Raw genomic sequence first — 25,413 nt, forward strand, 5'->3', positions numbered from 1 at the left:
TCAGGCAAAATGAGTCTTACAAAATTAAGACTTAGTGTTATGCCCTCAGTGTTTCCAAATGGTGTCTATAAGGAATTGCCCTTGGGGCACCATTTCTTTGTGTTTCATTCCGCTCGCTACACCACCCAGTGTCCTCTACATAAATATCTGTCTGAGTGTGCTGCTCTGGTTCGCTTACAGCTAAACAAATAAAATTGTTAATACTCTTACTACTGCTGAACTATACCCTCTCTACAGGTAAACAAAAAGGGTATGAAGCACAGCCAGATAAGGTGTGACCTGGGGAGTGTCTGAGGGACAGATAGTGAGGCTTAGAGGCCTATATTCTCTTCTCTTCTCTCTCTCTCTCTCTCTCTCTCTCTCTCTCTTTTACACACACACACACACACACACACACACACACACAGGCCTGAGGCACATCACACATGTTTTAAACCATTTTTTTGTACAAAATATCTGTATTCTTTTATTATTAGGAATCAGAGACAGGTAACTGTTACCACATATACAATAGCAATCAAGGGATCCCCAGTTCAGTTGTAAATCTGAGCTGAAACCCTCTACAGTTTTTCACAGGCAATGACAGCAGTGTCAAAAATAACATCCATTTTCAATTATTTTTTGGCATATTTATTGTTGTGAACCACCATGAGACCTATGGATATAGGGTGGTATACAAATTTAGTAAATAATAATAAAATAATAATTGTTGAGTAAATGTTTGCTTATTTATGTATATTGCCTTCACTTTCGGTTGCCTTCAGTTGCCCTCAATCCTGCTATCACATAGCCAAATATGATTGGCTATGTGGTGCTGTGATGCCATCCTGTTCACTGCCGTGGGATTCCTGATTGAATGGGACCAACCCATGTGACCAGGAAGCACGAAGAAACAGCATCAAGGGGAAATCTGCCAAAGGAGCAGCAGCCAGATGAAACACTGGCACCAAACAGAGCGGGGTGGGGAGAGAGATGACAAATATTTGCACAAACTAAGTGGATTTATTTGGGAACATTTCTTCCTCACTATCACACCAAGTAATAATGTTCTACCATATGCTTTATACTTTTCCAATTTGGAAAAGAGGGAGAAATTTTATTTAGTTAACTTTTAAAGGAAAATGTGCCAAAGCTGCACTTTATAAAATAACACTATGCCAGCCTGCATTCGTTCCTCATTTAATCTGGATTTACCCATTCTCATTCATTCGTTCATTCATTCAAAGCATTTATACTGTTCGCTTCAGCTGGAAAACCTCCCAGGGTGGCTTACAAATTGATTAAAAAAACAAACAGTCCCTGCCCTCTTACTTAAAATCTAAAAAGACATGGCAGGTGGTGGGGAGGGAAGAGGAAAACAAGCAAATTAATTTTTCTGGGGGAAATCTAATTAAGTTGTGTTTGTTTGATCCTGTTACTGGTGATTAGCTGGCAATCTCTGAACAATCAATTTACATCTTTAAGCCCCCTTATCTGGACACAAACTAAGATTCTTTCTTTTGAAGGAGTAGATGCTGCATGGGAGCAGGGATCTCATGATGTTGTTATTAACGTATTATGGTAATTCCGCTGACTGTGCATTTCCTTTAGTCATGTTAACCAACCTTAATATAGAAGGGGAGTCCAGGCTTCACAAAAAGAGGAGTAGCAACCAAAGTGAGTTTGTAAGGTGACAGAACATAATGGACACTGAAAAGTTCACTGTCTTCGCTATGGCCCCCTGGCAAAAAAATTAGATGTTTCTTGTGAGAACAGGACTGAATACAAAAAACAACACCTGTGTCATGTTAGCCATCCTGAGTTTCTTTCAGAAATAAGCTTTGTTTAGAACAAAATAAATAACTATTCTAGTATGAATTTTGGCAAATAAATGAACGTTCATGGTTTGTTTGTTTAAGAAATATTGCTTTTATTGATAATTTAAATATTTCTTGTAAACAACTTAGAGGTTTTACTCCAAGTAAAGTGGTATATATCAAGTGGTCTATATTAACAAATGCAATAAATAGATAGTAAATTTATATCATGGTTCCCACTTACTTTTCTTTAAACTAAAATGCTCCAAATATTGCAACCTTTCTTCATAGGCAAGTTGCTCCACCCCCTTGCTAATTTTGGTTGCCTTTTTTCTGAAACTTTTCCAACTCTACACTGTCCTTTTTGACATGAGGAGACCAGAACTGAACATGGTATTCCAAGTGTGGTCACACCCAGTGCTCCCCCCCCCAAAAAAAATGTTTAGGGATACTCTCATTTTCCTGCTCATATTGAAATACTGCCCCTCAATGAGGCCAAACTTAGATTCACAAAATGTTTAGGGGTATGCGTACCGCTGCGTCCCCCTAGAAAAAAAGCACTGGTCACATAATATGACATAAGTGGGGCCAGAGATAGTGTGTGTATGTGTGTGTGAATGTGAGATAATTACCTGTGGATTCCAGCACTGAAGCGGCAATATAAAGTATTGCGCCATCAAGCTCTTGGAGACTGCCGTAACCTAGTTCACCAACAGCTACTTTGCTGTTAAAATTGCACTCTGCTAATCCATTCTCCATCTGATGATCAAGATACATAACAGTATCAGAAACTATCCAGGCACAGAGACAGTTTTATTCATTTTATTTACAAAAAAAATTCTATACCACCTTTTATCCAATGATTTCAAAGAGGTTTTAAAAAAATACAGTTATGTTTCATCTGCACTATACATTTAAAGCAGTATCATACCACTCTAAACAATCGTGGCTCCCCCCCCCCACAGAATCATGGGAATTGTAGTTTGCTAAAAATGCTGAGAGTTGCTGAGAGAACTCCTTTCCCCCTCATCTATATACAATTCTCAGGGTGGTTTTACTGTACAACCCTCTTCCCAGGGAACTCTGGGAACTGTAGCCTTGTAAGGTGACTAGATCCACTAATTTCAGGGAGTCCAATCTTAATATAACTTAGTTGAATGCAGCATATACTGCCAATCCTGGCCCAATGGCATTGGCTGCCAATCACTTTCTGGGCACAATTCCAAGTGCTGGTTTTGACCTACAAAGCCTTAAAAGACTCAGGACCACAATACCTCCAGGCCTGCCTCTCCCCTTACAAACTGACCTGGACCTCGCAATCACCACCTGAGGCCCTTCTTCACGTGCCTTCGCTGTGAGAAACCTGAGGGGTGGCAACACAAGAAAGGGCCTCTTCTGCAGTGGCTCCTTGCCTGTGAAATGCTCTCACCAGGGAGGCTTGCCTGGCCCCTTCATTATATATTGTTAGACACTAGGCAAAAACATTCCTATTCTCCCAGGCTTTTAGCTAATTAAACAATCTATGGCCTTTTAAACGGGGTGGGGGTATTGTTTTTGTTTGCTGTTGTTATTATTATTATTTTTTCCTATATTGTAAACCGCCCTGTGATCCTCGGATGAAGGGCGGTATAGAAATTTTAACAACAACACTGAAAGGGCCGTGGGTTCCTTATCCCTGGCATAAAGCAATACAGCCAACCAATTAGACTTGGATAGCATCCTGCAACACAGTGTCAACATAAGCCATTTCACACTATTGCGATGATACCCATTTCTAGCACCAAAGTGTTCATCAGTGGGATGGCTGACTGATTCACTTTTGAAATCAGGACACTAAACTAAAAAGAACAAAAATAACTTCATTCGTTGACCTAGTTTTTGGGACAAATGCTTCTGAATCCTGAAAGGAGCACCAAAATAGTTGGCAGTTGTTTGCCGAATTACAAATCCTGGCAACTCTGAAGTACGTTTCTCATTTTTAGCTGATCTGAAGAATGAAAAATTCTAAAGAACACCAATGTTTTCTTGCCTGGAAAATATATTGGCATCTGCCCAAGTAATAGCAAATATTTCAAACTGAGTTCCCAGAAGCAGCTGGAAATGGAAGCAGTTCAAAGACATGCACTCTCACCCACTCAAGGGAGGACCTGGCTGGAAGCCGGGTCTGCATCATCTTAAATCCAAGTAACTGATGTTTAAGTGGCTTGTGGACTGGGCTGTTAGTTAAAATGTGGAAACGGTTGGCTTCCAAGTCAAACCATTTATATATTTTTAAAGAGTGGAGATTTGGGATGGGGGGAGATATTCAGTTGGGTTTGCATTTTAATTAACACTGAATGCACAAACCAAAATGGTTTTGTTTTGTTATTTAATTCTCTAATTCAAAAGTGCCCAAACTGCATATATGTACATAAATGTGTATCATTAGTAAAAATATCCACATTAAAAATACATGTATTGTATATAATATATATATATTACTGAAAATAACACAAAAAATGCACCTATTACTGAAAAGAACATTGGGAGAGACTTTGCAGTTGGTTCCAACTCATGGGCTAGTGGTTGTCTGTTCCTGCTATGAGACAATCTTCCTCATAAACATTTCTAGATGCCAATGGTGGCTGGTGCCTACTAGGGACTGGTAGAGCATAAGGCAGGGAGCCCAGCAGCAGCTGGCACCAGAGCTAGTGACAGGCAGAGCCAACAAATTATAGTTTTGTCCCCATCTACATCCCTGCTGAGTCCTGCAAGGGCAACTTTGAACCTAAAGAGGAGGAAGCTGAGAGGCAGTGCCACCCCCTGGACTGCTTGTCAGTAAGAAGCCAGACTGAGACTGGTGAAGTGCCCCACTCGCCCTGATGGATGAGTTTGCATCTGTCTGTTTCAAGAGAGTGCACCTCTGGGGATGAAGTCAAACTGCACAGTGACCTCTCCAGGATGCTAGCCTGGGCAGTGTACAGTCATACCTCGCGTTACAGACACTTCAGGTTCCGTTTTTTCAGGTTATGGACATGCCAAAACCCGGACGTACTGGAACGGGTCACTTCCGGGTTTTGACAGCCGTGCATGCACAGAAGCGCTAAATTGTGCTTTGTGCATGCGCAGAAGAGCTAAATGGAGGTTTGCGCATGCACAGAAGAGCCAAATCGCAATCCGCGCATGCACAGACGCAGCTCTGCGGGTTGCGAACGCTGCTGGTTGAGAAAGTGCATCCCGCATGGATCATGTTCGCAACCCGAATGTCCACTGTATATAGAACTCCTAGGCTGCTCAGATAACAAGACTCCCCTCTCAGCCTTATCCTACATCAAAAGTGAAATTTATCCTTTACTTTTGAAGCATGGATGTAGGAAAAGCTCAAGTTCAAGCAGGCAAAATATACCGGTGAGCTGTCTACTGAGAACTTCTCATATGTGTTAGAATCGGTAGCTTTTCCATGCATACATGCAGAAGTGGCAACCAGAAAATGACAACAACAACAAACAACAAAATCCCCTCACACAGTTTCATGTTCGCTATAGGGAAATTCAAGTGCACTTCCATCATTCACAGCTGACAGCAAACCAGAAATATGTTTGCTCAAACAAAGTGCATTTCTGTAAACCACCCTGTGATCTCTGATGGAGGGTAGTATTGAAATTTACATAATGATGATGATGCAACTGGCACAACAAATCCAGAGTTTTTGCTGGGAAATGCACTGAAAAGCATAGGATGAATGAATAATTAGCAGGAAGATGTTTAAATGCTACACAAGCAAATCAGAACAAAAGCGCAATGAAGTCCAAATATCATCGAACCACCACGTAAACTTTGTGCAAGCAAATCAGGATGGATGCTCAATAAATAGGTCCTCTGGGAGAGCCCTAAAATGTGCTCTTTCAGGTTTAAAAATGAAAAGCATTGACTGTGAATACAAATATTAATTATTATAGATTTGGGGACACACACCCCAAATCCTAGAAATTAATAAATTGTAGGATTTTGATTATTTGGAATGTTGAAGGGAAACTTGCAGGCCAGTGGGAAAATACAGGCTAAGCTTTCTTTCCAAGCCAGTGCCTCACCTGGGATCGAGGCATTAAAATGACGAAATGTCATGTTAGCCCATCTGAGAGCCTGAGCGTGGGAAGACAGGGGTTGCCGTGGTGACAGGATGTGGGTTCACAGTGACAGGAAGAGTCTTTTAGAACAAGGTGTGCTAGGAAGAAGATGGGGAAGAAGAAAGACTGGAAGAGATGCCTTTGACTCCATGGCTGCACTGCTGTAGGAGACAAGCCTTGCTTGAAAGGACCATGCTGTAAGATCTGGACTTTTTAATAAATTGCTGGTCCGAATGTGTTTTGTTTTGTTTTAAAATGTTACATGGTCCTGCTAGAGTACGGCTTACTTTCATGGAAAATCAACAAGGCATCAACTGATGTGGCCTGGCTTCTCAAGCCAAGATAAAACCGTTCTGTGATGAGGTACTGTCTGCTCAATTTCAGTCCAAAGTAGCCTTGTGGTTTGTTCATGTTTTCCTTATACCCTTGATAGTACTAGTTTAAAATTGGAATGCTGACACTCAGTAACTGTCAGGGTAAACCTGGAGACAGATCTAAACCTCAGAAGCTACACTGGGAAATGTGACAGGAGGCCTGATGTAATTATTTTTGATCCAACCTTACCTCAATGCGTTGCAATGCTCTGGGAAGCATCTTTTTTTCAGCTCCTTGAATTATTCCAAAACGGACATAAACTTGAGCATTAGCCAATCTCTTGTTGTAAAAATATCTTGAAAATAACAGTAAAGTAGAAGTATTATTATTATCACTACTATTGCTATTGCTGCTACTACTACTATTATTAATATTTCAATTTAGTACCCACCCTTTATCATAACACCACAGGGTGAGATACTACAATTTAAAAGACAATATTAAAAACAGTTCAAAACAAAACCACTCCACCAGTTATTGACACTGTTTCACAGAAAACTATGAGCTAAACTTATAGTAATAACTGATTTATTTCAGACAAGAAGGGTTTTGTTGCTTTGTTTAAAAAATGTATCACAATGAGGTAAAGAATGAAATTTCAGAAGCGCTGGGTTCTGTCACATTAGTCCTACTTGGAGTAGGCCCACTGAAATTAACTGCAAGAGTAATTTAGGTTGATTAATTTCAGTGGGTCTACTCTGAGTAGAATTTAGTTAGATTAACATGTATTTTGAGCTATAATTTTAGCTTCAATATACGGTATGTTTTAATGATTCGTTATAGTTCTATTTTGGGGTTTGTAAGCTCTTTAACTTTGATTTTTATTGACAATTTTAATGTATATTTTATATTGTATGTAAACCGCTAAGAGGTTTTATGTTGTATCCATTGCTAGTTCTATTCAAAAAGGACCCACTGAAATTAATGCTCGTTACTAACTTAGATCTAGAAATTTCAATGTGTCCACTCAAAGTAGAAGTTAGATGAACATAACCTTTTATTTACAATTACGTGGTATATACCGGTACATTTTGTTAGATAAACAACTTCAACCAATTATAGCAGAAAACAAGAGTACAAACAATTAAGAGGAAGAAAACCATGTTTTACATTCCAGAATCCACTACAGCTTTGCAAAGGATACAAGACAAGACTCTCACATTGCAAATCCCGCCCCCCTCCCCATTAAAAATAATTGCTTTTAAAAAGCAAACCCAAAGACAAACAAGAAGGATGCAATATGCACAAGCCCGCCTTACCTCGCTTTAATAATGATCCTGAATTGTTCAAATTGCTGAGAGCTTATAAAATTCTTTTCTGGTTCTATCATGACAGAGAAGCTTGGCAATGCTTGAAATGTGAAGTGGAAGAAAGCTCAGTTAAACCCTTTTACTTTTAAGTACTGTATAAAAGAGATCAAATCTATTTCTGCAGAACATTCACTGCTAGGGCTAGCACCTGTTTTCACCAGACCTCCTTCCAGAGTTGGAGGCATGTGCTTAGACCAGCTCCTTGCTTAAGAGCAGGAAAGGGGGAGAAATTTGATTCAGTTCAAATTTAGAAGCAAACTTGCCTGATTCTCACTTTTTGAAACAATATGTGAATTGAAGCACAATCACCCTTCAAAAACTGGCACTACTCTGAATTTTGCAACACAGTTCTCAAATTAAGTAATGCATACAAAGATGCATATATTAGGGTAAAGTATGCATATTATTAATGCAGTCATTAGTGAACATAACATATAAAAATACGGGAAGCTGCTTTTCAAATATCTGGATATCAGGCAAATCTACTTATAAAAATGTGCATATTAGGAGAGATAGCACCCAGTGGGTGCTATCATGTCCTAATGGGTGCTATCATGTCCTCTCTCAGTTCTCTCCATGCTGATAACCAGCTGGAAGTTTTCCTTGCATAATTGTAGAACATGCTTCCAATGAGCTTATTATTAATTAGATTTCTTACTCACCCAGGGCTGGTTACAGCAATTAAAAAATACATAATGAAAACAGTTTGAAACACATTATAGTCAAGGGGATAAGGTGGGTGCTAATCTATATATTTGTATATCTATACGGTGTTAAAGGCCAGAGTGAAGATGTCTGACTTCAGCATAAACCAGAAACTACATAACAAGGGTGCCAAATACATCTCTGTGTGGAGGGAATTCCATGCCTTAGGGGCTGTCAAGAGAAGGCCCTCTTCTGGGCCACCAACCTCCATACTTCTGAGGGCAGCAGAACTACCGAGATGGCTCCCTCTGCTGATCTTAACACCTGAGAGGGATTGTAAGGAAGGACGTGGTCTCTCAGATATTTGGGGCACAAGTCGTTTAGTACTTTAAACAGATAATTAGGTATGGTAGTCCTCAACTGCTTAACCATTCATGAAATTAATCCACTGATGAAATTCATTAAATTTATATCCCACTCTTCCTGCCCCCACTCCCCGCCAAAGGAGCCTAGGGCAGCAAACCACGAGCAACAAAACAATACAATTAAAAACAAAACAAAACATTACAAACATCTAAGGACATCTAAAAACAGTTAACAAATAAATATGTCCATCTTACTCATTACCAGTTCAAAGAATATTATAATATACCTCCCCCAAAAAGAGAATTAGTGAATTGGCTTTACAGTATCTATATAAATATCCACATTACCATATTCTTTAACTTGAAACCCTGTTTTGGCAGAGGTTGTGAAATCCTTTTGATACTTGGCTTTTATTGTCCAATAACCAAATCTATGGGGAGAAAGAGAAATTTAAAAAAAAAAATGGGGAAAGGAAGCCTTAAAGCCACACACTGAACTTCTTGGCTGGGCAGGAATTTGGACCCAGTTTCCCTGGTCAAGCCTCTAACCACTAAAGTTGTGCCCATGGGCTAGGCTAGGGCATCTTTCTTTTTCTTTTTCTTTTCTTTTTCTTTTTCTTTTCCTTTTTGCAGAAAAGTGTCCTCTGTGCTGTTTCAGGCTTCAACACCTTTTTCTCTGTATTTTAGTTCCTCCTCCTCTGCAAAACTGCACAGACAGAGGGTGACCTACAGAAACGAAGATGTTAATTTCGCTTTATTTCCTTTCAGTAACGTTTTACAAATGTTTGTGGTTTCAGATCGGTTCCAAGAAATTGGGGGAATTGTTACTGTGAAGTTCCTTCCAGGCTTGCCTCTAAGCAAATAGCTTTACAAAGTTTTACCAAGCAGAGCTCTGCTGCGCGTGTAGTAGCCAGTGTGTTTTTCCTGCCATGCCCCTATGTGCCAAAACTCCAACAAACTATATGTTTCCCTGTCTTGTGGCAAAATCCCAACTCCATTCCCTATTATATTTGAAGGCAAACCACTGCTTAATGCAGCAAGAAGTGACAGAAAGTAGACAAGAAAGGTGAAGGAGAGAAAGAGAGACTATATTCTCAAAACAGAATGACTTGCTGACTGGCAAGATGTTAATTTTGCTTAATTCCCTTCCAGTATTGTTTGAGGTTACAAATAGCTTGCAATTGATTGGGCTGAACACTATGCAACTGTGATGTTTCATGCTGGTTTGTATCAAACCAATTAGCATTACAAAGCTCAACTATGGCATGTAATATGCAATATTTTTCTTATAGTTGTAAATTATAGTGCTTTTGTTTTTTGCTTTTTCTATTGAATAAACCGCTGTTAACTGTGTGTGCCATTGTAATGGATTGCTTTGAAGTCCTTTCTGCACCAAGTAATTTTTAGCCTCCAATTCCTCCCCCAACCCATCCCGTATTTTGCCTGACCTGTCCTTTATTTTGCCCAACCAAAAGTGGCAACCCTACCATGGGCCCTACGACGCCCTTGTCATACCCTTCAACATTTCTCTGATGAAAATAGGGAAGTCCTACCATACCCTTCAACATTTCTCTGATTAAAATTAGGACATCCTAAGGAAAAGCAGGGCATTCTGGGATCAAATCAGAAACTGGGATGATGGCTTCTGTAAATCCATGACTGTCCCTGAAAAATAGGAATACTTAGAGGGTCTGCCTTGAGGTCTTCACCTTGCACTCACAAAACCTGATTCACCACACACAGAGAGACACAGCTCCTTTGAGATGGTGAAAGTTATTTTTTTTAATCCTTTGAAATTTACACAGAGCTTAAGAAGGAAATTAGAAGGGTGACTCTCTTGCCCACTTCCTCTTTCAACTCTGTGTGCTTTTCAGCACTGGGATTAATTCTATAGGACCTGGCTTGTGCATTGATCGCTTGGAAAACGTAGTCTGTGTGCATGTATTTCATTTCTTTTTGTTTTGGGGAAGGGCAATGGCAGGCAGAATGGGGGAGCAAAAAGTTTGCCAGGGGGGTGGCACCCACACCACTCGCTCCAAAATCTAAATGTGCTGTGGGACCTAAAAACCTCAGCAACCCTGATCTAGTCACTGAACCACATTGGTGTTGTTAAGTGTGAGGGAGTTCTTTGGAGACCCCAATCCCCTCTCAAAGCTGGGAACAGATTGATAGTTAAATCACTCTGAGTATTGTACCTGTTTGATGGGGATAGCGGTCTCAGCACCCTGAATAAACTACAGTTCCCAGGATTTTGTGGGGGGAGGCAATGACTGTGTCATGTGCTTTGAAACTGCTTTAAATGTATAGATGAATGTATAGATGGGGTCTGTGAATGTTAGTATCTCTCTTTTGGAAATCGTGCCCATTCATACCCTCCAACATTTCTCCGATGAAAATAGGGACATCCCATTCCAGAATAATAATTTTACTATTTATACCCCACACATTTTACTGGGTTGCCCCAGCCACTCTGGGCAGCTTCCAACATATATAAAAGAATAACAAAACATTAAACTTTTTTTTAAAAAAAAACACCTCCCTATACAGGATTGCCTTCAGACGGCTCAGGGGTCAGATAACTCCATACCCTCCAACATTTCTCCAATGAAAATAGGGACATCCTAAGGAAAAGCGGGACATTCCGGGATCAAGTCAGAAACCAGGACAGCTTCTCTAAATCAGGGACGTTCCTGGAAAATAGGGACGCTTGGAAGGGTCCGCACAATGAAGCTTACAACAATTCTATGATTCTATGACTGCAGTCAGTCAAGTCTGAGCCACCACACTGAAACAGCGCGATGTAGCATGCGATTAGAGAGGGCTGGCGAACAGCATTAAAAAAACAGAGCTGTCATCTTTTCCTTAAGGAAGAAACCAGTTATGTTGCTCCTTGCTTTCAAACACAAAATGAATTTCCAGCACCCCCTAGAGGGCTAAAGGGAAACATGTTTTGACCCTTTCAAATACAGTGGTACCTCAGGTTACATATGCTTCAGGTTACAGATGCTTCAGGTTACAGACTCCTCTAACCCAGAAACAGTACCTCGAGTTAAGAACTTTGCTTCAGGATGAGAACAGAAATCGTGCTCTGGTGGCGCGGCGGCAGCAGGAGGCCCCATTAGCTAAAGTGGTGCTTCAGGTTAAGAACAGTTTCAGGTTAAGAACGGACCTCTGGAACGAATTAAGTACTTAACCAGAGGTACCACTGTACATTGAGAGTGCTGCACATCCCTTTATTGTATCTTTAAGGGATTTTGTAAGGGCCAAACGAGATGTGATGTGATGTTAACTGCACAGGTGACATTAAAATGCATGGTTTTAAAAAAAAATCTAAACAGCAATCAAGGTGAAGTTGGAGTTCCAGGAAGACCACAGTGGTCAGGGAAGAAGAATCAAAGTACAGTGGTACCTCAGGTTAAGTACTTAATTCGTTCCAGAGGTCCGTACTTAACCTGAAACTGTTCTTAACCTGAAGCACCACTTTAGCTAATGGGGCTTCCTGCTGCCACTGTGCCACTGCTGCACGATTTCTGTTCTCATCCTGAAGCAAAGTTCTTAACCTGAAGCACTATTTCTGGGTTAGCAGAGTCTGTAACCTGAAGCGTATGTAACCAGAAGCATATGTAACCTGAGGTACCACTGTATTTTCCTCACAGCTGTAGTTCCAACCAAAGTCCCTCCCCTTAAAACTGTTCTGTGGGACTGGTAGGGTGGAAAGCAGGTGGAAAGGGGGGGGCAAAAGTAGGTATCGCTAGAGCCAATGTGTCAACTAATTCTAGTTTTGTCTCCATCCTCCTCCATGTGGAATTCCTCAAGGGATAACACTAAGGAGGAGGGAGCTGACAGACAATGCTGTTCTCTGGATTGGTTGACAGTAAAGCGAGATGAGCGCCACAACCTCAGAGTTGTCCACGACTGGACCTAATGGTCAGGGGTCCCTTTACCTTTACTTTTAAGGTAAACAGGTAAGGCAGGGTAAGGGCAGGTAGACTGATGTTCCCATTCCCCTAATGGAACAATCTCCACTGAAGCTGCTATTTATGCATTGTTAAACTATGGAACTTGTAGTAAGGGCCACCAAACAAGATGGCTTCTAAAAAGAATTAAACGAATTCATAAGAGGAGGTTTTCAACTAGTGTGTCGTAGCACCCTGGGGCACCTTGAATGATGGTCAGGTGTGCTGCGAGCAATACGGATCTCCATCCCTCTTTCCTTCCCTCCCTCCTCTGATGCCCTCTTGCTTCTCTGTCTCCCAGAGGCTTACAGTGGCTCTAGCAACAAGCTCCCCAGGCAAATGGTGCCTCTGGGGCTGGCCAGGGGGTGCTGGTTGCCAGGAGCTGAGGTGGCCTCAGAATAAAGTGGGTCAGTGTGAGGAGGCACCTCTCTTTGGGGCAGGGGGCATGGCTCAGAGACCAGGAGCAGCTGCGGGAGCTGCCCGGAAGACTGGCAAGAAGAAGGGAGGAGGCTGAGGGAACACTCCCCAAGGGAGGGTGTTCAAAAAGGAATGAGGGGGTGCCAGCTCTGCAGGCAAGGGGTCACCTAACAGGGCATCTGAGGCTCGTGCATGTTTCCCCATATGGTGCGTCACAGAAAGAATGTAGCTGGTCAAGGGAGCCATGGACTCAAAAAGGTTGGAAACCTCTGCTCTGTAAACACCACAGCTGAAGGCAGCAGGGCTTCTGAATACCATTTCTTGAAACCAGAGGAGGGGAAAGTGTTCTTGTCCTTGGGTCCTGCTTCCTGGTTTCCCCATAGGCACCTGGTTTACCATTGAGAGAACAGGACACTGGACAGAAGCCCCTTGCAGTGCAAAGAATGGCTCAGGGGAGATTTTGCTGGGACTTTGTTGGGAGAAATGGTCCAACTCCCCTGCCCCACAATTGCATTTCCACTGTTGCTCATCACCACACCACAAGCGGATTTTTATAGCCAGGAAACTAAATTTATTCAGCCTATACCACAGAGAAGCCTAGCAGCAGACGTCATGGTGGGGCTGAAGTCCTTATCTAACACAGAGGCAGATTTAGGGAAGAGCTCCCGTTGCTCGGTCCCTGCTCCTGCCAACCTAGCAGTTCAAAAGCACGTCAAAGTGCAAGTAGATAAATAGGTACCACTCTGGCAGGAAGCTAAACGGCGTTTCCGTGCGCTGCTCTGGTTCGCCAAAAGTGGCTTAGTCATGCTGGCCACATGACCCGGAAGCTGTACACCGGCTCCCTCGGCCAATAAAGCGAGTTGAGCGCCGCAACCCCAGGTTGGCCACGACTGGTCCTAATGGTCAGGGGGATGGTTACCTTTAACCAGTTCTGCCTCGCTGGGTACAGAGCCTGGGGGTGGGTGATGTAGTGAATTGAGCAGAATGCAAGAGGCAATAGAACATCGAATTCTGGACTTGCAGAGGGTGCTGCTGAGATTTGAAAGACCAAAGTCCACCCCTGCCTGACAGTCCAGCAGGTGGATCACTGTCTCTTACTGGGAGCCCTTGAAGGCAGCCCTGTATCAGGATGCTGTTAATGTTTGATGTTTTACTATGTTTTATATATGCTGTAAGCTGCCCTGAGTGGCTGGGGAAACCCAGCCAGATGGGCGGGGTATAAATAATAAAATTATTAATCATAATAATTTTGGGATGGGATGGAGTAAGGCAGTCAGGAGGGTTTTAGGGTGCAGAAGTATCAACAGGAGTGCTGGATGGGCTCAGCCATCGTGTTTGCACCATGCTGAGCTTGTCACCACCTCACCCCTCACCCTCCCAGAAATGAGCAGCAACTCACCTGTCAGGTGGTCAGATAAGTGCCTCTGCCCCATCATATCAACCACTAGTGGAGACAAGCCTTCTTCCTTTCCCTTCCACTCAATATTTGGTCTCCAGTTTTGAGAGGTTTTATCTAATGAATGGATTTGTAAAATGATACTGAAACCCCCACCCCCCTCCACCATGTCAAGGCTCCAAAATTATTTGACAGTAGTGACAAATATTCGCTGCACCATGGGATAAGTCCTGGTCAATCCACTATATTCAGGCTATATAAAAAAGATTTTAAAGCTGACTGAGCACACATCCCTCATACTAAATAAAGGAAAGGTTTCATTCAACCCATAACATTTAAAATATGAACAGATCTACTTAGGATATGGTGGGATTTTGAAGTCAGGGAAAGATAAAATCCCAGTGACGTCCTCTTCTTCGATAATATCCACTTCTACTCCATCAGGATCCTTTACAGAAAATAAAAACAGCTTTTACAGCTATGGCACAATGTTAATTATCCAAATGAGTAAGATAGCATATATGTCTTAGGATAATCAGGTACAGAAATCCACAAAGGCTGTATGCTCTTTTGAATCTTTTTACCAATTTTTAAAATGAATTATCTCCAACTTAGGATATTTTTGAACTGGACGAGGCTATCACACCCACACCATATGTTTAAACTATCTGTAATGAACTTTAAAGCACATGGCTTCCCACAAAGGAATCTGGGAACTGTAACTTACCTATTACAAGAGCTGTAGCTCCCAGCACCCTTAACAAACTACAGTTCCCAAGATGCTTTGGGGTGAGCCATGTGCTTTCAATGCAAGGTGTGACTGTAATGAAGCAACGAAAGAGCACAATTATATTCCATGAGGAGCTTGAGCATTCCCCTAGCTGCTCAGTGAAAGCTGCTAATTCAAGTTCTTGGCGGAAATGATTATTCCAGGCCACATAAGGACACCTGGTGTTCCTTACTATTCCTGGTGCTCTTTGACTGCTTTGAACGCTAAAGTGTGGCAGTGCCTGTACTTTGGAACTCCCTGCTTATTGAAATCAAGCAGGCACCTTCCCCATACGCTTGTTGGTGCCTGCTAAAATCACTCCCATACTCCACATGGCATAATTATGAAGCTGAGCCCTGCCTCAGTTCGAAATAGAAGAATTTTTCACATGTGCACAGGATAATGTGAGGAAAGATTTTTTTACATGCACTATGGCATAACTGCATGATATTCTGCTTGTTTTCTAATTATAACAATCATACACCTACGTATATGCTTTAGAGTTCAATATAAGTCAATAAACTCCTTTGACTAGTCAAGTAATTAGTTCCATAATACAATATTAATAAAAGTTTACAAATACTTCAAGAGGACTGGTTTCACCATCTTCTTCTTCTTTTTCATCTTTTCTCATCTGCCCCTTTTAAAAATAAGCTGCCTAGCTCCTTAATAAATCTCATATGCACAAGTGCACAAAAGCTAATTTCACACTGCAAAAATTAATATTTTTTGATATGGCACAAAATGTGTCTAGCTGCATGTTAGACTCACCACAAATGTTAAGGTGGCAGATCTTTGTGCTGGCTTCAGTTCTTCATTCAAAGAATAGACCCTGACCTTCACTGTAATGTAAAAATGCTTATTTAACTTACTTTATTTATAAGGAAATCTTTCCCTCACTTTCAGTCCCATTAGGGCCTCCCAAGGCAGCTACCGACAAAATCATAAGCACAAGAAAACCATCAACCAATAGCAAAAGAAACACACACAGCCACAGCAGCAGTGCAATGGCAATCAACAGCAACCAATGTTAACTATAATTAATCACCAGACAGATTACACTCATGGCATTTTCGGGGGGTGGGGAGTCAGGATGCACACTTAGGTATCACCTAAGTAGCAGGACGTCACCATGCATAAGCTTTGCATTTCTGTGTATGGATTCTATTTTTTTATTTATATCTTGCCTTACTCCCAAGATGAGATTCAAGGCAACTTCCAAAATTTAAAAACATCAATTAAAGAAAGAAAGAAAGAAAGAAAGAAAGAAAGAAAGAAAGAAAGAAAGAAAGAAAGTTAAATGCAATAGTTAAAATACATCAAAACACATTTAGAACCAGCAATTATCTCAATAGGAAGGTTTTAGCCTGCTGGTGGAAGGCTAATAAGGAGGAAATGGCCACAATATGGGACTGTTAGCAGACCTTGTAGCTTGGATGAGTTATATTGGAATAATCACTTGCAGTTTCTGGAGTTCAAAGGATATATTCATGCTGGAACGACTTACAGGATGAGAGGAGATGCAAGAGAGAAAGTAGCTGACATCTTGTCTCAATAAGTTGGAAGAAACAACAAAATAGCAAAGCTTGTAGGAGTGGAGTTAACTTTGACAGAGATCATTGGCTAGATCACTGGACAAACAGTGTCTTGTGTGGTTTAAAGTAACACATGCAGTAACTACAAACTCAAGAGAAGGAAATTTACAATATTTGCTTTTCTGCAACAGAGACCTACTACTACTGCACTATTATTGTGCTATTGTGTCAATGACACATAGCAGAACACACACAAGAAGTTTGGAAGACCACAAGTTGAATTATTAATTGATTCAGTGCTATAGGTTAAAAATGTTTGGGACTTTTAAATAAAACAAGATCAGGATAATGTGAATTGCCACCAAGTGTTTAGCAAAAGGAAAGCTGACTTTACCTGACTGATCCGGGGTGTAAACAGGTTTGTCAGTCTGAATAAAGAGAAAACCATTCTCATATGTAATAGGCATTTTCTTCTCCCTTGTAAAGTGTGGAGAAATGGCTTCCAAATACACATGCCCAATTGAATTCTTTGGGTCTCTGCTTGACAAATCTTTTGGCTGAATCTAGAAATGTGATAGAGAATAGTTTTAAAAACATGCATGCCAGAGTAACCCATTGGAGGAAAACAGTGACAGATAGCATTTTGTGGTTGCAAGGGTATTGCCTTGCATATGTTAAGTCATGATTGATTTATTTAAACATTTTAAAATGTTTTTGGGCAAAGCCTTCACACGAACATAAATAAACTATATTAAATACACATGCAAGCACATGTAATCAAAAATACAAACAAAAAATAATTAAAAGAGTACAAGAGAGCTAGTATGGACTTATGATTAGGTTGATGTACTAGGTGTTAAATAGTGGGTAGACATAGCAGACGACACAGCGATTTCTGCAAAGCAGCTCTTTATTTGTAAGCTGGAACAGAACTGAACAGCAAACAGCTCAGCCGGCCTGCTTTTATAGGCAGCCGGCTGTCAACATTGTAGCAACAACAACCCAGGGTTTCCCGCCTAAAATAACTGACGTGGACCTGAGTGAAAACTATATACACGATACTCCTGGTGGCCAGGGTGAGAACTTCAATACATAACACCAGGACCTAGGAGACCAGGGTTCAAATTCCCAGTTAGCTATGAATCTATGGGATGGGCTATCCCTGCAATGGTGGGCATGACCAGAGGCAAAACTGAATGGATGTATTTTTGTACAGTAGGTGACTTTCTATACACTAATAACCCTACTTTGTCCTCCAACCAGGCAAGCAAGAGGCATTATTATAGTTCAAAGACACATTCAAGCCAGACAAAAACGCTTTAAAGTACAGAGCAGGGCCAGTGGTGGGTAAGGTCTGTGGGGAGTTCTGAAGGCCACATAGAGAGGCCTGGAGGGCCTGAAGTTCCCCACCATTGTTATAAACCAAGCACACACGTGTATCAGAAATGCTGTACTACATACCGTTAACGTTACAGCTCCTTGAAACTTATTGGCAGGTGTTAACTGAACACGACCAGAGGCGAAAGTAGTTTGCTTATCTGGGAAGCTTTTCACAGATACTGTGACTGGAAACTCTTGTTCATATCCAAAGGCTTGAATCACCACCATCTCAGAGGCCCCAACGCGGAACATTTTGGGTGAAGAAACGACATAACTGTAAGAGAAAGGGGCATCATTTTATTTTTTTTATGGATTCCAAGGAAAGCTGATAAAGTACTGTCTGAAAAATGGGGGTGGGGTAGGTTTATTAAGCACTTAAATGACAGTCAACAGCAGGGGGCCCATGTACTCCGTTTATATAAGGATAAACTGTGCTCAGTTTCCATATTTAAAACAAACTGACCAAACCCTATAAGAACACCTTTTTTCTCAGAACCACCTCTTCCTGTTCTTCTCCAGGCAGGTAATACTTCACCACATCCTTGTGAATAACCCCTCAAGTACTTTTTTCTTCTTCTGCATCTATTAGTTACTGAATTGGGGTAGGTAAGAACTTCTGGCTCCCCTAGAGAAATCCGAACTGACTGTGGTGACTTTAGAGCAAGCAGGGCACAGGCCTTCCATCCCAAATGCTGCCAGCCACCACTGCTAATAGAGGCGCAGTTATGCAGGCAAGTTGAAAAGGTGGCAATCCTAGTTATACGTATTCACTTCTGCACTGAGTTTATTCACATCTCACTTTATAGCAGCTGAGAAAATACTCTCAAAATAAAACCACGCTCACAACTGCTACAGGAAATCTGCTCCACAACTGAGCTATTTAAGGTAGCTCGGGTTGTGCCTTCCCAACCGCTATTCTGATCCTACAACAAAGGGCACTAGGCTGGATCCATAGCAAGGAGATCATTGTAAAGGTTCTTCAGGGATGGCACGCCAACCCTAAGCTGTAGCTCGGAAGAGAGGGCAGACTGCCACTTAGGGCTCATCCAGACTGCCTTTTGTGCTGGACTTTAAAGCTCTGTATCCAAGCTTCCCCGCTTTCCCCAGGCGAAACTGTGTTTTACTGCTGAATGGTGAAATGTGAGTTTTCCTGGGGAAAGTTGCAGGACAAAAGAAAAACCACTGAGACACAGACCTGTGCCTGGGAAATGTGGTGCTAAAGGAAGTCATCAGTGTTGCTGAGTTGCCCCCTAGAGTTGCCATGCCTGCACAACATGATAGTGAACCACCTCTCTTTATCTTTAATGTTTCTTATCTCTCTGTTCTCTCCCCCTTCCTTCCTTCCTTCCTTCCTTTCTTTTTTCCTTTTGTTTTCTTTTCCCATTTCTCTCTCTCCTCTCATGTCTTTTCAATTCTATCTGTTCTAGATATTGTTTTATTGTATTGTGAAAACTTTAATAAAAATAATTATGAAAAAAGAAAGGAAAGCACATTTTTAAACTTATCAAACATGTAGTCTTTTTTTTTTTCCTATGCTAGGGGAATAGGGAACCTTTGGAACTCAATTTGAAGTGCATATTTTAAAGGTCTTACAGCCTATATTTCCATACTTTACTTTGCTGCATATTTTGTGATTTCAGATCTCTGCTGGGGTTCTCTCACCAAAATGTACTTGCACCAAACCTGAATATCCACAACCAGAAAGAAATATTGGAAATAAGGTGCCTCATATCCTTAAGTGCTGCAGTCTTTGCAGGGCTGAATTCCTGCCCAAAATCACATGGCCATTGTTTCCATGAGGGTTGTCAGATAAGTCAGCATATTGCAATCAGCATATCGTCTTCCTGATCTTACCCTGGCTGGCTGGCTGCCACTGTGTATCTGACCTTATCCTCTTTATTATTCTTTCTTACCTGGCTTTTGGCATGAAAGGAGCCCTCAAGGTGAATTACACAAATCACGTAAACAACACTGTCAGCCCGTAATCATTTAAATAAATAAGACAAACAGAACCAGTCTGACAGCAATATTAAAATGTCACAGGGGGATCGAAAGAGTATCTGAAAACACAGCTGAAAATACAAGTGACATAGAGTCCTGTGCAGGTTTCCCCTGCCTGAGGTTGGTTAAAAGGAAGAGGAACATAACTGTGAAGGCTGACTGAAGCAACTCCCCCCCCCCCCCCAAGAAAGGAGAACATATTGTGCAGATGGGTTCTTAACTATTTTCCCTCCAGCTACTGTTTTTCCCAGCCCCAGATGTGGTAGAGATGGGGAACTTCAGGCCTTAGGGATGGATGTGGCCCCTCCAGACCACTCTATCTGGCCCTTGCGACACTATCCAGGTCACGCCTTCTCCCTAGGCCATCACTGGCATTGCTCCATGCATTTAATTGACTTCAGCTGCAACAATGCCTTTGTGGTTCAGTATGCACCATACCTTTAAAAGCACATACACCCCCCCAAAAAAAAAGAATCCTGTGAACCGTTGTTTGTTATGGGTGCAGGAAACTGTAGCTTTGAAGGGGGTAAAGTACACTTCCCATGGGGTTTTTCGGGGGGGCGGTGCTTTAAAGATATGGCGTTGGCACAGCCTAGTTTGCTTGCCTGCGTGAAGATCTGAGTTTCATCTTGCTGGAATGTAGCCTGGAATGTAGGGAGGGATTGAATCACCCCTGGAGAATCATGGTTGTGGTCTGAGGCTGCTCTTGGATTCCAGCTGCCACTCAATTCTCAAATTGCTTCTGCAGTTAAGAGTGCTTATGCCCAGGGTCAGTTGTCCATACTCCTGTGAACTCCCACTTGGACTATGTGGTGCTGCCCTTAAGATGGTCCAGAGACTGCAGCTACTGCAGAATGCAGATGCTAGATTGATAAGTGGAGCAGCCTTATGGGACCACGTGACACTGTCCTGAATGCACTGCACTGGCTCCGCATGAGCTACCAGGCACAATGCAAGGTGTTAGTTAAAGGTAAAGGTACCCCTGACCATTACATCCAGTCGTGGACGACTCTGGGGTTGTGCGCTCATCTTACTCTATAGGCTGAGGGAGCTGGCATTTGTCCGCAGTTTTGAGCTTGTACGTTTTGAACTCAGTTTTGAGCTTGTACATCGCTTAGATAAAGGTAAAGGTAAAGGGATCCCTGACCATTAGGTCCAGTCGTGACCGACTCTGGGGTTGCGGCGCTCATCTCACTTTATTGGCTGAGGGAGCCGGCGTTTGTCTGCATACAGCTTCCGGGTCATGTGGCCAGCATGACTAAGCCGCTTCTGGCGAACCAGAGCAGCACATGGAAATGCCGTTTACCTTCCTGCCGGAGCAGTACCTATTTATCTACTTGCACTTTGACGTGCTTTCGAACTGCTAGGTGGGCAGGAGCTGGGACCAAGCAATGGGAACTCTAAAACCCTAATTGGCTTGGGACCCAAATACTTAAAAGGGTGACTTCCCCTCTACCAACTATCTCAAATCCTACAATTCGCAGGTGTGGCCTTATTGGTTGGCCCTGATCCCTGACAGGCCTTTTCTGGTTGGCCCTGATCCCTGACAGGCCTTTTCTGTGGTGGCCCCCCCCCCCATTTGTAGTCTGCTCTCCCTGATGAGGTGCATCTGTCTCCATCATTAATAACTTTCAGGAGGAGTTTGAAAACATTGCTGTTCACCCAGGGAATTGCAAACCAAATAATCCTGATCCTGGCAACTCTGGAAACACTATTTCGAAGAATGTTTGTTACTGTAAACTGCTTTTAGATGTTTTAAATTATAATTGTTTTTAAAATGTTTTAACTATTTTAAATTATTTCTGTCTTTGTTTTAAGTTGTGTATGTGTTTGCCAGCCTGGCTTCTTTTGGGAGGAAGGGTAGAATACAAATTAATTAATAATTAAATAAAACAAACAAACAATAGTATAAACATAAGCATTGCATATATTACTCCATCCACTTTTCTGCCTCTGACACCCAGAAGGTTGCTCATGAGGATATGTGGCCCTGTGTGGGGAAAAAGATTCTCCACCTCTGGAAAAAAAACAAGACCCTATAGTTGTTCCCCTGCTGGGAGGGGAAGCATCTTGAGAGGGAGAGGGGGGGGTCTGATGAGAAAGCAGCTGAAGAGAAAACAAGCAAGGAGTAAACTACCCAGGACTCAGCACTGCATATAATTTGAGCGTCACATCTCCAAATGCCTTTTTGTACCATGACAGGCTAGTTGGTGGACATATTTGGGCAAGGAGCTCAGGAATGAGGGTGGTGCTGCTTACCTGAGGCAGGTGCTGCTTACCTGAGGCAGGGTCTCAGGTGATGCCAGCAGCAGCGGAGACTAGTCCATAAGGACAAATGGGGTACTGCCGCACTACCTTCAGCCTGTTCTCAGCCAGCCCCCATCTGCCTGCCTTGTTGCTTTCAACCATTGGCTCTGACCACCTAAAGGTAAAGGTAAAGGGACCCCTAACCATTAGGTCCAGTCGTGACCGACTCTGGGGTTGCAGTGCTCATCTCGCTTTATTGGCCGAGGGAGCCGGCGTACAGCTTCCGGGTCATGTGGCCAGCATGACTAAGCCACTTCTGGCGAACCAGAGCAGCGCACAGAAATGCTGTTTACCTTCCCGCTAGAGTGGTACCTATTTATCTACTTGCACTTTGATGTGCTTTCGAACTGCTAGGTGGGCAGGAGCAGGGACCGAGCAACTGGAGCTCACCCCGTCATGGAGATTCGAACCGCCGACTTTCTGATCAGCAAGTCCTAGGCTCTGTGGTTTAACCCACAGCACCACCCGCGTCTGACCACCTACTGTTGGCCTTATACTATCAGTACAAAGCTATGGAAGAATAGGCTTTTTGAAGTGCAAAGGGTCCATATTACCTAAGGCTTCCAAAATCAAAAGCACCACTTTTGCATCAGCAATAGTAAATGGAATCCAGCAATACTCTTGGAGAATTCTTTGCAATCTTGTCATAGTTAGCAACCCGACAGCCTCATTCTGCATCTGCCCCATTTTAACACAACAACAGACACAAGCAACCCTTACTTACGTTTGCTCCTGAGTCAAACCTCTTCCACAAAAGGCCAGAAATAAGAAAATACCAAGAAGATTCATGTTTGCCCTGAGCAGCTGAGACTGATGGGGAGACAAGCCTTTTGGTGTTCTGGTTGCCTGCAACTCTGTAAATGGAATTTGCTAGCAAAATTTCTCTAAGTTAATCATTCATCAGATCTCTGATATCTGAAGAGGATTTTCATTTCATCACAGAAAAATTCCCCTTCTCTATTCCAGAAAAAAATTAAGTTGGCTGGGTCAAACAGGAGCACCTAATTCGGAGATTTCATTTCTGTATGTCTTTAATCTTGTGCATACAGAGGAAGATATTGTCGAGGGAGACACTCCTTCCTCCCCAGAGAATACAAACCTTTTAGGAAGTAATGCAAGACCTTCCTCTTTTGAAAGGTTTGCAGAGATTGGCTGGAACATGATGCTTCATTTTGGTTTATCTTTTCTATGTCTAGCTTAATGTTGAGGCAACTGCATTTTTTAAAAGTTAGAAAATATGTCTCAGGATAAACTCACTGTATAAATAAAGATAAATAAAGATTACACAATTATTGAACTGTCTAATAGTTGTCAACTGTGTTGTTTAAAAGTTAGAAAATATGTCTCAGGATAAACTCACTGTATAAATAAAGATAAATAAAGATTACACAATTATTGAACTGTCTAATAGTTGTCAACTGTGTTGTTTAAAAGTTAGAAAATATGTCTCAGGATAAACTCACTGTATAAATAAAGATTACACAATTATTGAACTGTCTAATAGTACCACACTAAACATATGTTTTTAAAAACATTAAACATGTTTTTTTAAAAACAACAACACAGTTGCTTAACATCTTTTATTCATTGTTATTTTATGTATATGCCTTTTTAGAATTTGCTTGTTTATTTAAAACTAGGAAAGCCACTTTGATAACCTCCTTATTTCATTTCTCAATCCATCAAAAGGAGAAGTGGGGCTTTAAGGCTGCAGATCAAATGCAGCCCTCCACTTACCAGTAGCTGTCAGGCCCCTGGAACTGTTTCCAGCCACAACCACTTTCATCAGGCCATATCACCTCACCACACCCTGTTCCAGACCCTTCTTAATTGCTTTTGCCTAGCTGGAATGTGTCTTTGAAGTGTCATTATGCCTCTTACTTGACTGTATGCTGGTGAGTATATGTAGAAACTTCTGGCTTCAGCATGGCTGGAAAATACCCTACCATATAAAGATAAGAATCATATCCATTGTTCTGCTCGCTTTTACATCTAGCCTCACCCACTTTTGTTTCCGATCTCATTCAGCACTGACATGTACGTATCCAGAAGGTTGCCTGCAGTGAGAGAATGTGGCCTCTGGGATTAAAAGGATTCCTTAAAGGTAAAGGTAAAGGAGCCCCTGACCATTAGGTCTAGTCACGGACGACTCTGGGGTTGCGGCGCTCATCTCACTTTACTGGGCGAGGGAGCCAGCGTACAGCTTACAGGTCATGTGGCCAGCATGACTAAGCCGCTTCTGGCAAACCAGAGCAGCACATGGAAATGCCGTTTACCTTCCCGCCAGAGAGGTACCTATTTATCTACTTGCACTTTGATATGCTTTCGAACTGCTAGGTTAGCAGGAGCAGGGACCGAACAACGGGAGCTCACCCCGTCGCAGGGATTTGGACCGCCAACCTTCTGATCGGCAAGCCCTAGGCTCTGTGGTGTAACCAACAGTGCCACCCGCGTCCAAAAAGATTCCTTTGTTTAGTCGTTTAGTCGTGTCCAACTCTTCGTGACCCCATGGACCAGAGCACGCCAGGCACTCCTGTCTTCCACTGCCTCCCGCAGTTTGATCAAAAAAAGATTCCTTACTACTGCCTATATATTGATGCTGGAACCTTACTTCCAGTAAAACCTAGAGCCATTATTGCCACACTGTGTGTAGTATCTAGGACACACTAACATGCCAGGCTGTGTACACACCATACAGTTAGAGCATGTGATTCCCCCTAAAGAATCCTGGGAACTGTAGTTTGTTAAGGATGCTGGGAATGGTAACTCCATGAGAGGTAAAGTGCAGTTCCCAGGATTCTTTGGGGGAGCCATGTGCTTTAAACGTATGTTGTCTGAGCATCTAAATAAAGCTTGTGAATAAACTCTGGAGTGAGTTTTTGTTTGAAAGAACCATGGACTGTGATATGAGCTGAACAGAGGGACCCTTTCCCTTAATTCTAAGATCGTATGGCCATACCCACCCACCCCAGCAGCAATTTTGCACTTGCCTTCATTTTGTGGGTGTTAGACTTTTAGTGTAAGAACAAAGTTGGTATTGTAAGCTTGCTGTCTT

The 25,413-nt window shown here is 42.2% G+C and overlaps 1 protein-coding gene across 3 annotated transcripts in view; it reads right to left on the reverse strand.

The window, feature by feature from the left end:
• C5 (complement C5) overlaps positions 1-23,426 on the reverse strand; it is a 69,427-nt gene extending 46,001 nt beyond the window's left edge. For 2 of the 3 annotated variants that reach the window (XM_080990777.1, XM_080990776.1), the window contains exons 1-10: positions 23,083-23,426; positions 18,132-18,324; positions 17,065-17,233; positions 15,907-15,977; positions 14,723-14,814; positions 8,946-9,028; positions 7,537-7,627; positions 6,467-6,572; positions 2,429-2,555; positions 1,605-1,720 (exon numbers count right to left, since the gene is read on the reverse strand). In XM_080990777.1, coding sequence (XP_080846903.1) covers positions 1,605-1,720; positions 2,429-2,555; positions 6,467-6,572; positions 7,537-7,627; positions 8,946-9,028; positions 14,723-14,814; positions 15,907-15,977; positions 17,065-17,233; positions 18,132-18,324; positions 23,083-23,147 — 1,113 coding nt within the window. In that variant the 5' untranslated portion in view covers positions 23,148-23,426. Of the gene's footprint in view, positions 1-1,604; positions 1,721-2,428; positions 2,556-6,466; positions 6,573-7,536; positions 7,628-8,945; positions 9,029-14,722; positions 14,815-15,906; positions 15,978-17,064; positions 17,234-18,131; positions 18,325-18,531; positions 18,659-23,082 lie in introns of those variants that run through there. The other variant, XM_080990778.1, reaches the window with a different exon arrangement.
• Positions 23,427-25,413: the final 1,987 nt, after the last annotated feature.

The sequence above is a fragment of the Podarcis pityusensis genome (assembly GCF_964106645.2).
Source record: "Podarcis pityusensis genome assembly, chromosome: Z".
In the NCBI taxonomy this organism is placed as follows: domain Eukaryota; kingdom Metazoa; phylum Chordata; class Lepidosauria; order Squamata; family Lacertidae; genus Podarcis; species Podarcis pityusensis.